At 36.8% G+C, this 16,337-nt stretch overlaps 1 protein-coding gene across 1 annotated transcript; it reads left to right on the forward strand.

The window, feature by feature from the left end:
- The first annotated feature begins 593 nt into the window (after window positions 1–593).
- On the forward strand, window positions 594–15,593 carry LOC134586869 (platelet glycoprotein Ib alpha chain-like). Its single transcript, XM_063442767.1, has 3 exons — window positions 594–708; window positions 8,084–10,920; window positions 15,512–15,593. The coding sequence occupies exon 2, from the start codon at window positions 8,089–8,091 to the stop codon at window positions 10,918–10,920; it is 2,832 nt and encodes a 943-aa protein (XP_063298837.1). The 5' UTR covers window positions 594–708; window positions 8,084–8,088; the 3' UTR covers window positions 15,512–15,593.
- Window positions 15,594–16,337: the final 744 nt, after the last annotated feature.

A 16,337-nucleotide genomic window follows, 5' to 3' on the forward strand; every position in this document is an offset into this window, starting at 1 on the left:
AAATTAAAGTTAAACAGTTGGGTATTTTTCCAAAAACACATATGTTAAGGATAGCTTTGCAGATGGTAGAGGAAAAGAATAAAGCCATGTTTCTGCCAAGGTTCAATGAACATCCAATGCTATTCTAGTAAATATTCCTGATTCCAAGGATGTCAGTAGTTCTGAGGATTTGGTATGGAGGTATGACTAGAGACAGGAACTTCAGTTATCAACTTATTTTTTTTTCATGTTTTTAAGCCATCATCTCTCCAGCCTAGTGTATCTTTTGAACTTGTTTATTCTTTTAACACAAGTAGGCATGACTGCTACAATGGCCCCATCTAGTGGGAAAATGAGTATACACATACACGCGGTTATCAAAGTTTACATCAGTCGATATTTTATGCTAAATCAAACACATCCGGTTTTATCATTCTTTCTGTAAAACGTTTTAATGTTTATTAAAGTTTAATCTGCGATGGATGCACGGTAGAAGCTGGGTATTAGCTGTGAAGATTACCTTGTTAGATAGAGTCAGAGCGTTGTTTCCATTCTTATCTATTTGCCACAGTCAAAGTAAAATGTTGTCATTTCAACTGTGGGACAGAAAAACAGTGAGACAGCATATTCCATGACTGCGTATATCCTTCATGGGTTTTGCAAATGACTAACACCCATGTGAATTAAAACATGTTGGTTCCATTCAAGATACTTTTGAAGGAAAAACAGGTAGGCCTTCCTTAAACATTTTTTTAAATTTGTTTTTCTTTTTTCATCTTTGTAAGTATTCTGATCTTTGTTGTAAATGTGTATAAACATGTGCAGATGATTTTCCTAAGAGTATATCACCTTAATTGCAATCACAATTTGCTTTATTGGTTAAAATTTGAATTTTGTGAAATTCATTTATTTTATATAGAAAATGTTCTATCAGGCTCAATGCATTACATTTGAGGCCAAACCAGCACATTATAACATCACACTCATTGTATCCTTACATTTTTTTGATTCTTGAGTTGTTCTGGTCCTTCAAAGAATAAAATAACAGACATTTGAAAAATGGAGAAATAATCTGCGTGCTTAAGTGAATGCACACAAAATATTTACATGTTACCAGAATTTCCAAAAATTAAATAACAAAATCCCAAATAAGTTTTGTTATTTGTGCTTTTGTGTTTTAATGTTAGGTAATTCCATTTGTATACTTTAAAATTTTTGGTATAATATGTAAAAATGTTGTGTGCTGTCACCTTAGTATTTATTTTATTTCTATTTTGTTGTGTGAGAAAATAAGTGAAATTTCTCGCAGGTAATTTTCTTTTGTGATTTACTTAGCACCAACAGCACTTCATTGTTTTGTATTAGAACTACAAAGTTTAATCCTAAAGAACGGAAATATGACATTTACTTTAAGCATTGCTCAATTACAATAATTTATACAGCACCAGCACTGTACAATAGGAAAAGCAAACATTTAACTCTAACAAGACATGTACAACAGACGGGTACGGTATGGTCTAAATAAGCTTATAATCAACTTGATAGACATGAATACTTTTAGCCAAATTAACTTTTACGTTTTAATGAAATGCCAATTTTAACCAAAAAAGAACAGATAAATGAGAATGTCAAGGTGCAAATAGTGCAGGCAAGCCACTGCAAAATGGGAAACACTCCCTGAATCCCTCCAATAAAACCAAGTGAAAGTAAACTGTATAGCACACAAGTGAAAATACAGTGCAGGGCACCACAGTCACAAGATATAAGGTGGTTATAGTTACCAACAATGTTGAGTTGAGGACCAGGGCTAGGGTTAGGGTTAAGTTAGGGGTAGGAGTAGGGTTAGGTGCTCGGACTGCCACCACAACCACTTACACATCTATAGGGCTCCCAGTGCCAGGAATTAGCTTATTGGTCTAGATTCCTGTCATCATTCACATCATTTTCCCTCCTTCTCGTGTTTTGCCACTTTTAAAAAATCTGAAGCACTTCGGCACTTCCGAAATTCGGCACGTCAGCAATTCGGTAATTCGTAAATTTGGTACTTTGGTAATTCTGCCATTCGGAAGCATCCAAATGTCCGAATTGCCAAAATTTGGCCGAATTTACATTCGGAACGAAACAAATTGCACATGTGTAGCTGACTTGCTTTTAAGGACTGCATTCAACTGATTCCAGCCCTAATGCCAGTGTCATGGCACAATTTGAGGAAGTGTTAGATGCAGTGTGCCACAGCAACCTGGCTGAAAACCACTGATCTAGAACAATTGCCTATTGGAGTATACATTAAAGGGATCATATAATTAAATTTGTAATTGCAATTGTGGTAATACTAAAGAGAATATGATATAATTTGTTCTTATGATATATTTAGCCCCTATATGGAAATTACACTTTGAAGATGTTAGGTAATTCAGATTATAATGGAACAATATTAAATCTATTTCTTCAAAACACATAAGTAAAAATAAAACTATGTGTGTTAAAATGGAAGAGTTTAACATCCCATTGTATTTACCTATTTTTCTATATCCATGATGTTTTTATAAGCTATATTTATTACGTAATGGAAAATGCTGTATGAATTGAAGATTGATGAAATATGAATGAGATTCTTAATTTGACTAAATGGCCTTGATTTAATATTCTTGAATAAGCTCTTCAAATGATCACATTCTGTTAGAAATAATACATGATTTATCTACAACTATTCCCACCATATACTTTGTTAGTGACTTGTGTCACTGATCGTTGAAAGAGCTTTTCCAAATATATTAAATTGAGGCTTATATTGGTTATTAATCTAAATTTCATCCTTTTCTGTAATCTTAATTTGTATTATAATAACCAGGCTTTCCATGCTGGAAATACGTCTTCAAAAACCAGGTGACAAACATAAAACATCCTTAAGGAATTAAACACACCTGTTTTGCTTAGCCATTGACACAATAACACCTGTATATTTTAGAGGATCTTTTTTATACAATTACCATTTTCATACGTTATTAACCCCTTAACGCCGTTACGACGTACCATGCCGTCCCGCATTAAATGGGCTTTAAAGCGGTTGCGACGGCATGGTACGTCGTAACGGCTTAAGCCCCCAGAAGAAGAGGTGTACTCACCTCCGCCGCGATCCTCTTCTGGGGGGCTGCCTGACAGCCCAGGCAGCACTCCTCCGGCAAATGAGGCCCCCGGGGGCCATGTGATCGCTCTCAAAGAGCGATCACATGGCCCCCTATAGCTGGCTGTGGATCTGCAAGCAGGGGGACTTTTTGAAATATCAGACAGTCCCCCTGCTGGTGGGAAAGTAAAAAATAATATATTAGACGTGTAAAATTAAATTAAATATAAGTATATATATTAATATTAAAATACACTTAGAATGACGTTACATATATATAATATGTATATATATTATATATATAATAGATGTACATATATATATTATATATAAATACGTATAATTAAAATAATAAATAAATAAAATAATAAAATAAATAAATAAAATATTGAAACAAAATTTAATATAAATTATATATGCATATGTAATTTCATTCTAACTGTATTTTGTTATTAATATATATATATCGGTAACAAAATAGAATGACATTCTATATATATCTATCTATATATAAAATACAAATAACCGCAAATATATATATATAGATAAATACATATAATTACATAAAAGATTACATTAGTATACACGTAGAATTTAAATACCTATAAATGCATATATATTAAAATTCTACGTGTATATTTAAATAATCTTTTAACGTAATTCTGTGATTTGATTAATTAAAATTTGATTGACATGCCTGACAACACAGGGAGAAAGTGCAGAGAATTTAATTCGCAAGCACTATATTTGACCCTTTAATTCTCCAAGACACCATAAAACCTGTACATAGGGGTACTGTTTTACTCGGGAGACTTCGCTGAACTCAAATATTAGTGTTTCAAACTGGTAAATTGTATTACAACAATGATATTTTAAGTAAAAGTGACGGTTTTCACATTTTTTACGCGTAAACGGCACTTTTATGGTCTATATTATTGTTGTAATATGTTTTACTGTTTTAAAACACTAATATTTGTGTTTAGTGAAGTCTCCCAAGAATAACAGTACCCCCATGTACAGGTTTTATGGTGTTTTGGAAAGTTAGAGAGTCACATATAAGGCTTGCATTTCATTTATTTCACATTGAAATTTGCCAGATTGGTTATGTTGCCTTTGAGAGCGTATGGTAGCCCAGGAATGAGAATTACCCCCATGATGGCATACCATTTGCAAAAGTAGACAACCAGAGGTATTGCAAGTGGGGTATGTCCAGTCTTTCTTAGTAGCCACTTAGTCACAAACACTGGCCAAATATTAGTTTTTTGCTTTTTTCACACAAAAACAAATATGAACGCTAACTTTGGACAGTGTTTGTGACTAAGTGGCTACTAAAAAAGACTAAACATACCCCACTTTCAATACCTTGGCTTGTCTACTTTTTAAAATGCTATGCCATTATGGGGGTAATTCTCATTCCTGGCTACCACACCGTCTCAAAGGTAACATTACTAATCTGGAAAATTTCAATTTGAAAATGTAATGTTCTATATTTGACCCTGTAACTTTCCAAAACAACATAAAACCTGTTAATGGGGGGTACTGTTTTACTCGTGACACATCGCTGATTACAAATATGTGCATTTTTCTCGCAGTAAAACAGTATTATGACATTCACAGTTAAAATGTCAGACGGAGGCGGAGCCTGACAGCACAACCGACTAGACGCCATTTTCTGAGCTCCGTGCGCTGATTCATAGAATCCAGCTAATATCTCCACCATCCTGGGGAAACTCGACGAAAGAGTGACAAATATTGCCACAGCACGCCACCCTGATTCCGCCGATGCCTTTTTTACATACCCCGGGCAAGAAAATCCAGACCCGCAGCACCAAGGCCTACCGCGCCATCCGGCACACTCCAGCAGTCTTCGGAGGCCCACTAGACCTAGACTGGGACGACCCCGATCCCGACTACCTGAACCTGCTAACGGGCGACATGGGGAGAAAATCCCAAAGACAAACTGCGCCCGCAGCCAAGCCGCAACACGACATCAGCTACATGCTGCAGCAACCGGCATTAGTAAAAACCCCGTTATTACGGGAGCCCTCACCTGCCCGGGAGCACCCCCTCTCACCGGTACGGACAGCTAGCAAGACCACACAGAAAAGCCCTACCGTGTCGGACAAGGGTACTCCTAGCCCGGAAAACGCGGACTCACCGGCGACCAAACGGGAGCTGCAAGAAATGTTAACCGGTCTCCAAAATAACCTCAGAAGGATGTGGGAGGCAGATCTGGAGGCCCTCAAAATGGAGGTACAGTCAGTCCAGGGCCGCACACAAGCCACTGAGCACAATGTGACAGACCTGCAAAAAGGACTTAAAGAATTGAGCGACAGGGTGCAACACATACAGACTCAACAAGCAGAAACGAACAGACACCTGTTAATACTCGACGACAGGAGCAGGAGGAAGAACATAAAGCTAAGGGGAATAGCAGAAAACATACCCCTGGAGGAGCTACCGCACTTCATAAGAAGGTTAGTGGCATCACTACTCCCAGCCAAAGAGGCTAAATACTTCTCCTTTGATGGGGCGTACCGAATAGCAAAATCCCCCAAGGCTCCTGCAACCGCGCCGAGAGACATCATCCTCAGGTGCCAAACGATGTCCAACAAATTAGCCCTGTTAGCGGCGATGAAAGGAAAGTCACCATACGGCTTTGAGAACTGTAAAATATCCTTTTTTCAAGATCTCAGTAGAGCCACACTACAGTGGCGCAAAGCCATGCAACCCCTCACACAAGCTCTGCAGAAGGCAGGCCTGACGTACAGATGGGCGACACCGCAAACTATATGGATCACCAAGGGAGAGAAATATTATAAAGCCACAGACCCAGCGGACACTCCTGCGCACCTAACAGCCCTGGACATACAACCGCAGCAGAGCCCAGTCCAAGGACCACTGGACATGCAGCTCCTCACGGACACTGACTCAGACACATCCACCACTGAACACAGGAGAACTGGAAGACCAAAAACTTGAATAGACCAGCGTACCCTAATAACCCAAGCCGCAGAGACATTCTTGAGAACTCTATTAGCTTAAAGCTACTAAATGTTTAATGTTTTACGTTTTAAGTTCCACACTTTATACTTAATTTCAGACATCCAAAAATACACTCAAATAGGCACCTAATACAACCGACCAACCCCAAGGACACACACACAACGCACACACAAAGCTCAGGACACTTCCCCCCCCCCCCCCCCTTACTACCCGACACGCCAGAGAGGGACTGACTGGAAACTAAAGGGACTCACATAGAAGATGACGAATCAATAGCAACCAGCTCACGGACCAGCTCCACCAGTAACACGACTACCAACCCCCTTGCAAAACTACATGGAGCCTCAATACACATACACCTCAACGGCACGTTATCCACTCGATCGCATGCATAGCGGGGGGTCATACCCACATAGCACCCATATCGATACAACCTGACAGACCACCAAAACCTACAAAAAGTGCAACATACCACGTTGACTGATTATATGCACAATGTTTAACTATGTACCGACTTAAATGTAACATATGTTTCAAAAGTCTTAAAAACGGTGTATATTTTTGCCTGCAAACCTGCACCAAAAATAAAGAATTAAAAAAAAAAAAAAAAAATGTCAGACGGAAATGCAAATGTAAAAAAAAATCTTATTTTCTCACATTTATTTTACATTTTATTCATAATAAATTATGTTCCATATATGAATAGTTCATGATAAATTAAAGCCCTGTTTCTCCTGAACAAAATGATATATAATAAGTGTGGGTGCATATAATTTGAAAGAGGGGAAAATACGGGTGAACAGACATGTAGCGCAAATTCCAGTTTTTGTTTACGTTTTGTTTTGATCAGAACGTGCACTATTGACTCCGTCCTGAAGGGGGTAAAAGTTACACATGTCAGCTCTTGACAAAGGCGTATCCATACGCCGAAACGCGCGTCGAGCATTACAGAATGCCGATGCATTCCTGTCTCATTTCGTTTTGTTTATTTTTTTGATTCACTTTGGTCACTTTTATTTTTCTTTCTATGACTCTAGAACATTAGCAGTCCGCTCTATGACTACCTAGGAATGCCTTGGGCGAGTGGGGTGTATTGTTAGGGATAGCCTTGAGGCTGCCTTGAAGCAGCAGGTAGTGTTCTCTGGTTCCCTGGTTTTAAGGGAGATAGTTAGCAAGTTTAGGGCTACGCAAGGTGTTGGTCTGGCGTGACCTTGAGGTTTTGTTTTTGGCAATAAGTTACACTTTTACGCCCCGTGGGGCACGTTTGTACTTTCTCAATTAGCCATTTGGACTCACTGCCTTTTTCCACACTAGCACTGTAGCCTGTGCTAATAACTATTCTACCCTCTCCAGGGGTACCTTACCTACTAGGGCTTACACTATATCCCTATTTACCATAACCCTCAGCCCTCTTGGCCAGGTTCCTGGTAATATTACTATGTTTAAGAATGACATATTTGTATGCATTTCTATAGTGACCTTTCTACCTACTGGTCTCTAACATCTACTTACTGCACGTGTTCTAGTTAGCACTTGTGAGCACTTACCTCACTTACTCAGCACCTGTGAGTCTCTATCTCACTTACATACATACCTCATTAGGTGCATTGCCTTCTGGCTACCTGTGGAGCCAATTTTATTACTATCTATAGATGTTGTTCTATTAAAGGTTTCAATACCAACGTCTTTTTCCCCATTGTATATTTCCTTAGTATATTTTTTTGTTTTATGTTTGTGCTCTCCCCCTTTCCTTGTGAGTACTACTACCTAAGGGGTATAGACCATTGGATGAGAAGTCCCCCACCCTCATACATTTTTGTGTATGGTGGTCGTTCTGTTCATTCCTTTCTTCTTTCTTCATGTTTATTTAGTAATTGAAATACAGGTCTATCTGATCATTATGGTGTATGTGTGTGGTTTACATGTTTTCACATTTTTCTAAACATGTTTATATTCTTTTTTTTTTTTCTTTAGAAAAAATGTTACTGTGCTGCTTATTGCTTTTGGTCTTAATTAGTGTGACAAATTCTGCCAAACCATGTGAGAATGAATATGATTGTCCCAAAGATTACCAGGATGTCTACGCAGACAAAACAGTGACTGACATACCCAAGTCTGTACAGCCAAATATAAAAGAGATTTTTTTTGTACAGACTGCAATATCAACTATCAGAAAGGATGCCTTTAAGTACATGCCTCATTTGGAACGAATATTTTTTATTTTTAATATGATTCAAACAGTTGAGCCTGGAGCCTTTGATAACCTTAGAAAACTAGTTGAATTGGAGATTTCAGGTCATGAGAAACTGGAGGATCTAAAATTTGGAATCTTCAACAACTTAAGTAGTTTGAAAAAACTTGTCCTTAAAAACAATAAAATAAATCAAGTAGAAAAGGGAATTTTTGATGATCTAGGAAATTTGGAAGAGCTATATTTGAATGTTAATCAGCTTCCTACATTGCCGTCAGGCCTGTTTGATTCACTTGCTAATTTAACGGTATTACACCTTGCCAAAAATAAAGTATCTTCTTTACAAAAGCATGAGTTTAGTAACCTGCCAAAACTGAAAATCCTTCGCCTCTACGAGAATGAACTGAGTGATCTTCCAGAAAATTTATTGGACAATAACCCAGCATTGACTGAGTTCAGTGTCTCAAACAACAAAATAAACCATTGGCCCAAAGATTTTCTGGCCAAATCCTTGAATCTTGAAAAACTCCATATGGATGGGAACAACATAGAAGAACTTCCAAATGAGCCATTTTTTGGATTGAACAAAATTAAGCAGCTTAAACTTAGTGGTAATAAACTCAAAAAGCTCCCGGATCAACTTACGGATAACATGCCCCTTCTTTCTGAATTTGATTTGAGCCAGAACACTCTAACCACTCTTCCAACTGGTGTGTTTAAGAACATGAAATCCTTAACAAAACTCATTATTTCTTCAAACAAAATACACACTCTTAAAAAGGAGATGTTTTCGGGTCTTGAAAAATTAGTTGACTTGAATTTAGAAAATAATTTACTTTCATCCTTAGATAATGATATTTTTTCCATGATGCCCAAGTTGAAGACTATTAGACTTGGAAGAAATCAATTAACAAACCTACCTTCAGGACTTTTGGGCTCATTCGTTACACCTATAACTGGAGTTTACTTAAAGGATAATCCTTGGATATGTGATTGCCACCTTGAAAGTCTGTTTAATTGGATAAAGAGCAAGAAAAAAATGGCAAAAGATGCAGATAAATTAGTATGTGAAAATCCAAATCACCTCAAAGGACAAACTATCACTTCACTGGGGAAGGATCAATTAGTTTGTCTAACTACTCAAGCTACAACTAGTTTTATAACAACTGTTCCCACTATAAAGATTCCAACAACCAGCAAGTTGATCACTACGCGCTATCCAACTACTTACCCAACTACTATTCAAGTCAAAAGTACTGCACATATAACAACACCTTTTGAAACCACAACCTTGTTACCCACTACTTTGGAAATCACAACTGATTCAGTGTCAACACGTCCACTGACCACAACCAAAGACATTACAACTACACATCCACAAACGACAGAAGTTACAACACAACAATTAACAACTATTTTGTCTACAGTACTTGCCACAACTTTGGCAAAAACTACCACTCCTATGATAACAACTGTGGAGACCACAGCCCTTGGGACCACAACACCTGAAATAACCACTTTAATACCATCAACAACAACAGAGTCTACAACACGTGTAAGAGCCTCCACCACAATTGAAATCACCACGCCAGATATAACCACTTTAATACCATCAACAACAACAGAGTCTACAACACCTATAAGAGCCTCCACCACAATTGAAATCACCACGCCGGATATAACCACTTTAATACCATCAACAACAACAACAGAGTCTACAACACCTGTAAGAGCCTCCACCACAATTGAAATCACCACGTCGGATATAACCACTTTAATACCATCAACAACACCGGAGCCTACAACACCTGTAAAGACCTCGACAACAATTGAAACCACTATGTCTGACATAACCACTTTACTACAAACTACAACAACACTGTCAACGACACCCATAGAAACCACAACATATGAAATAACTACTTTAATGCACACTACTACAATAGAGGCTACAACATCTGTACAGACCAGCACAGCCATGGAGACATCAAGCACTCAAATTGATACAACAACTTTAGAAACTACAAGCATGCTACAAACTACAATGACAACACAAGGCATAACAACTGAAGAGTCTACAACAGTTCCATATACATCACTAGGAACCAGTGAAGCACAAACAACAGTATCCAACATGACTTCTCCTTGGCAACAAACCACCGTATTTACTACATTGGGGAGTACACCCACAATGACACCTACAGACACTACCTCCCAAACAACAACTATATATGCATCAACAATGCTTATGGTGAAATCTGTGTCAACAGAAATTAGTAAAAGCCTGTTGAGTACTGTCCCTTCAGTGGCAACCATGTTGTGGCCTACAATTTCATTTTTATCCACAGGAACTACCTTGTCATACAGTGAAGACGAGAATACTACAAACTTCACATCACTTGCAGCAAAATTTGAAGCCTGGGATATGTTTTCAGGACAAAATTTACATCACTGCAAAATTTTATTTGCTTCCTATCTTGTCCTACTCTGCATAGAAATCTGTACCACTGTCTTTTTAGTAACATTTACGTATACCCTGCACAAATCTATTCGTAGTGTAAGAATTCCAAAACGTCCTGTGAAACTAGTGTGGATGTATATGAAAAAAGATAAAACATAAGTAAGTATATGAAAAGGTTTTTTTGTAAAAAATGTTTCTGAAGTCTAACACATGATGCCTGTCTGTGATCATTTACATACCTAGAAGAGCATTCTGGGAGAATTGTGGAAACATGATTTTTGTTGTGTACGCAGGTGAGGTCAAAAAGTATATTTTTAATTTTCTATGAATTAGTGTTTGGCAAGTTTTGCTCGTACCACTACTTTGTTTGGAGTGGGAGGGGGTGTTGTATTTTTTGTCACATATTAGTTGTGGATGCTTTGGGTCTAAGATTTCTATTTTGTACGTCTCAGTGTTTGTTGAATGGAAAATCACAGACCCTGTGTGAAATATTGCAAATTAAAGGTCCCTGTAAACATTCTAAAGCTTTGAATTTTCCAAATGTTTTTTAAAGGATGAACGATAGTAAAAAAAAAAAAAAAGTGTAAATTTGCATTATTTTAATTTTTATGTTTGTCTGCAAAACAATATATACACCAAATAGCTCTGCTTTGATATGTTTATATGCAAACTATGCATCATTTGCTTCAAATACATGTAATGCTAATATTTTTTTTAAACAAAACGTGCTAGGCAGTGAAGAGGTTAACGAAGGTATTGTACTCTTGACATCTATTTCTCTATGTGAACACAAGATGGCACTCTTGTATATCACATAACAACTTTTATAAAAAGAATCACCACCTGAAAATTAGGCAGTTAAAGAAAGAAAAAAAAAATCCCCAGTTTTCTTTATTTAAAACCCACTTGTCTATGGTGGCATTTGCACGTGGACACCATATCTGTTTTTGACTGTGGATTATATTCCTTCATAATAGATAAGCATATCCGTTATAATTAATATTATTATTATTGTTTTATTTATCAAGCGCCAGCAAATTCCGTAGCGCTGTACAATGGGTGGTGGTATATAAATAATACAATAATAATAATACTAACAGACACGTAATTGTAACCAGACACGTAATTGTAACCAGTTGGACGCACAGAAACAGAGGGGTTGAGGGCCCTGCTCAATGAGCTTACATGCTAGAGGCATTGGGGTAAAGTGACTCAAAAGGTAAGGATAGTATTAGGGAAGTAGATTGGTAGAATAGTATTCAGTGAAGACTTAGTGAGGGTTTTTTTTTAGCCATTAACAGTTACGCTTTTGGGGAAAAAGTGAGTTTTTAATGATGTTTTGAAGGAGTGGAGTCTAGGTGAGTGTCTAAAGGAAAATGGGAGCATCAACAGAAAGACACATTTTATTTTTCAACCATTGAGTATTGGAATGCAGTTAACCCTCTGGAATACAAGGAGTTAAAATAATATCTGCAAGTGTGAGTGTATGTAAGGATTGCTCCTTGAAGACAACTCTCATTCATCTTCTAAGATGTCAACGGGATATAATGTGTCTCAGTCTATCTATGTACTTTTGCTACCAATGGAATGCAGCAATGGAAAATAAAATGTTGCTCTTTATTATCTCTGTGACTGTGATTTTATTTATTGTATTCGTTTTATATACAATTGTCTATATGCATTCTATACATTTTGTGTTAACATCGGTATATTCCTAATAGCTGACAAGTCTATGTTGCTCAATATATACTATATTCTATATATATTTTTATCTTAAATAGGGACACTTGGGACATACATATATCATTTAACATAGTTTGCTACACACATATATATAGATATTTATTTATTTATTTTCATATAAAAGGCAAACTGTCAAACTGTTATTGAAAATTTTGTCACAGTGGACATTCATTGTATTCATACAATAAACTAATCTTATGTTTTATAAAATGTCATGCTAAATGTTATCCACATTTTGTCACTGATTTATTAACCACTTATTATGTGGTACAAAATAAGAGACTAATATATGTACATTGGGTTTTAGTTTCCATTTTGGAGCCTATTTCCAAGGGAAAAAGATGATTACTTATGGGCTTAGAACAGCTTCTCTTGACTATCAATATAGCTAAGTATTAATTACGTAAGTGTAAATTACTTTTACCTAGGTGAAAGCTATGAAAGGATTTTAGGAAAAGTTAAAGGAACAGTCCAGGCACCATAACTAATACAGCTTGCAGTGGTGTTTATAGCTCTATGAGTGCCCTGGTGCCTCCCCTGCCCCCATGATAAAGTTGAGTTTTAGAGAGATTGCTTCCCATGGAAAGTCTTGAGTGAAGTGAGACTTGCCTGTGAGGGTGCTCCAATTGGTTGATTTACAAGCTAACCGATCATATCGTTGTACTAAGATTTCAAAATGTGGCAAAGCCGTTATCTATGTTTTTCCCGCCTTCACAGCTCATTCTGCGCAATGCACTCTGGGACTTAAGTGGATTTATTTTTTTTTTATGGTGGGGTTTCAGTTTTTTAGTTTTTTGTTTTTGTTTTTGATGTTATTTTTTTTAATAGTATTGTTGGGAATTAACTCCTTAAGGACACAGCTTCAGAAGATTGTATTACCTTTAAGGACACAAGCAATTATTTAATTTTTTGCTGTTTGTGTTCAACTGCAATTTGCCTCTCTCATCATTGCATCATTTATTGCACCAACACATATTATACACTGTATTTTAGAGGACAAAAAGGGCTTTAATTAAAATTCTCATTAGCTATAAAAAAAAGCAAAAAAATAGGATCAAAAACAGTTTATTTTTTTCACAGTTTATGCAATAATAACGTATGCGTAAAATGTCCAGCTTAGGGAAAGTAATTTAAAAAAAAAATCATTTATGTGTCTTGATTTATAGAGTGCATCATATGTATAGGATTTCATCTTATTTTGAAAGTTACAGGTCACAAAGTACAAGGACTAAAATAAAATTTCAATGTGAAACAATTTTAGAAGTTGGTATGTTTGTCTTGTAAGTTTAGTAGCCACCACAAAAAACCAAATTGCTACACAAAAGTATATATTTATCTAAAGTAGACATCACAGGCTATTACCTAAGGTTATTGTGACACTTTTTACTTTGCCATTTTATCGCCAACCTCTGCTAAATATTAGAGTAAAATTGTGTTTTTTCTCTTTTTTGCCATACACACTTTTGTAATGTGTATTGCGTAAACCTGGTGGTGTGTGCTATTCCTGTACAGAACCCCATATTGTGTTCAGCTACATCTGCTGAGTACAACAATTCCCCCATTGTATGCCCTTGCCACTATTCTGTGAAGCGTCAATGCTATATAAGAGACCAGGCTATTTCAGTTTCTATAGTTAGAATTTTCATAGATGGATATGATGGGCCTATATCTCATTTTGTGGCATTATAGCTATTTGGCTGTTTAAATAACCCCACAAAGGGCTTCCATTTGATAAAGCAGACACCCTGGGTATCTTATATGGTGTATATTGTGCCTTAACTTGTCACCATTTTTTCACCAATTTATGTCAATGTTTGAGTGAGTAAAATAATTAAATTTTTTTACATACATATTGCATTTTTGCCAGGTATTTCTTACACTTGATATGTACCACTATCATAAAATCCCCCAAATTATGCTCAGTTACATCTTCAGAGTAAAACAATATGCCCAATGTATGTACATGTACACTATTACACTATTTTGTGAAGTTACAGTGTACACTATTTTGTGAAATTACAGTGCTGTAAAAGGTTTTAAGTGTGAATTTTCATAGATGGTGTTGATGGGTCTGTGTTATACTTTGGAGAACTTAAGCAGGCGACATATTACAACTACACCATAAAGCCATACCATTTCTTAAAGAAGACACCCAAAGGTATTTGAAAAGGCATATTTTGAACCTTTGCATGGGATCATTTTTCCGCTGGCTTATACCAAGTGCAGTGGTAGTAAGCATTTTTTCTGTCTTTTTGACACACAAAGTGAGATTGCACAGAATATTTGGCAAACCTTATGTGCGCTTCGGTTGTATAATACGTCACAGGTAGCTCAACTATGTCGTCTGAGTACAGTAATACCCCTGTATGTACCTTTAACAGGTATATGTGGACGTTGAAGGGGCACATTTGAGACAAAATCATTCCATTTTTTTTCAAACTTTTTTTCAAATTTTTACGCTGTGTCCATGTCCCATTTTGGAGTATTTTAGCAGGTTACAAATTCCAACTACCCCATAAGGGCATACCATTTTTTAAAATGAGGGTTAAAAAAAATAAAAGTTAACCCTCAGGGGTTAAAAAAAGTTGATTACAGTGATCAACTGGTAGGGAAGGAGTTAATTTTTATTAGGACTGGGTAAATGAGGTGGTATTTTTTTTATTTATTTTTTAAAAAGTTATTAATACTTTTTTTTACTTTTTACATTTTTTAAAACTTTTTTAAAACCTTTTTTAAAAACTCTTTTTTTTACTGCTAACCCCTAGCTAGCCTAACATCTAATTCCCTAATTCCCCACTATCTTCCCCGCACCCCAGCTAGCTAAATATATCATATAAATATATTATTAAAAAAAAATAATTAAATACATATTACAGCTGATGGTTAAAAAAAAAAAAAGAAAAAAGTTTACCCTCAGGGGTTAAAAAAAAAAATCAGATCAATTGGCAGGGAAGGGGTTAATTTTTTTTCCCTGCCCCGATTTAACTGAAACATTTTTTTTACACAGGGAGAAGCAGATCACTGCTGATGCAACTTCCTGCACTTCACACTTAACACGGAAGAGCAGGGAGGCGGATCAGGATTCCCTGCAGCACGTACTCACTCTGACAGGCTGTCAGAGCAATCACAGCTGCAGGGACAGCGCTATCGGATGCTACTGGTCTGCCTCGGATACCGACGCAGACTGGAGGAGCATTAACCCCATGATCGTGGTGATCACGACGATCTGGACTTAGCTTTAGAAAATGACTTAAATTTTCCGTCAACGGTCGGACAAGCATTATCGAAAATTTCCATCTTGGGTTGGGAAGGGTTTGGTATTTTTTTGTGATCTTTTGCGGGACTGAAGTAAAGAAGCTTTAAGAAGAAAGAAAACATCTGATAGTAAAAAATTTCACATGTATTGGATTTTTTACCCTCTTTTTATCATTAAGATAAGATTTTTTTTTTTTATATATAGTTAGGTGCTTTGGCGCTCTTAGCCATCTCATGCTGTTGGGGTGGATTTCAGCCATCCCGCCCAAATTCAGGATCGTTCAGAGCCTACTCTGCAAAATCTGGACATTGTATAGGGGGCACCCTCAGGGCACTCTAGTGCCAGGAAAACGAGTATGTTTTCCTGGCACTAGAGTGGTCCTTTAAGAGTATTTTGGTAAGGTGCTGTGGCAGAAAATCCAGTATATCTCTGCTTGGGCGGAATGGGAACTCCACTGAAGAACGATGTGCGATCCTCTTGTGGTCTGAGGCACACAGTTAGGCCTCAATGCGGCCACCCTAGTCAACAGTTATTCTGTATTAATATTGTTATTTATTTTGTGAATTTAAATGTTGGC

Source organism: Pelobates fuscus, chromosome 2, assembly GCF_036172605.1.
Source record: "Pelobates fuscus isolate aPelFus1 chromosome 2, aPelFus1.pri, whole genome shotgun sequence".
In the NCBI taxonomy this organism is placed as follows: domain Eukaryota; kingdom Metazoa; phylum Chordata; class Amphibia; order Anura; family Pelobatidae; genus Pelobates; species Pelobates fuscus.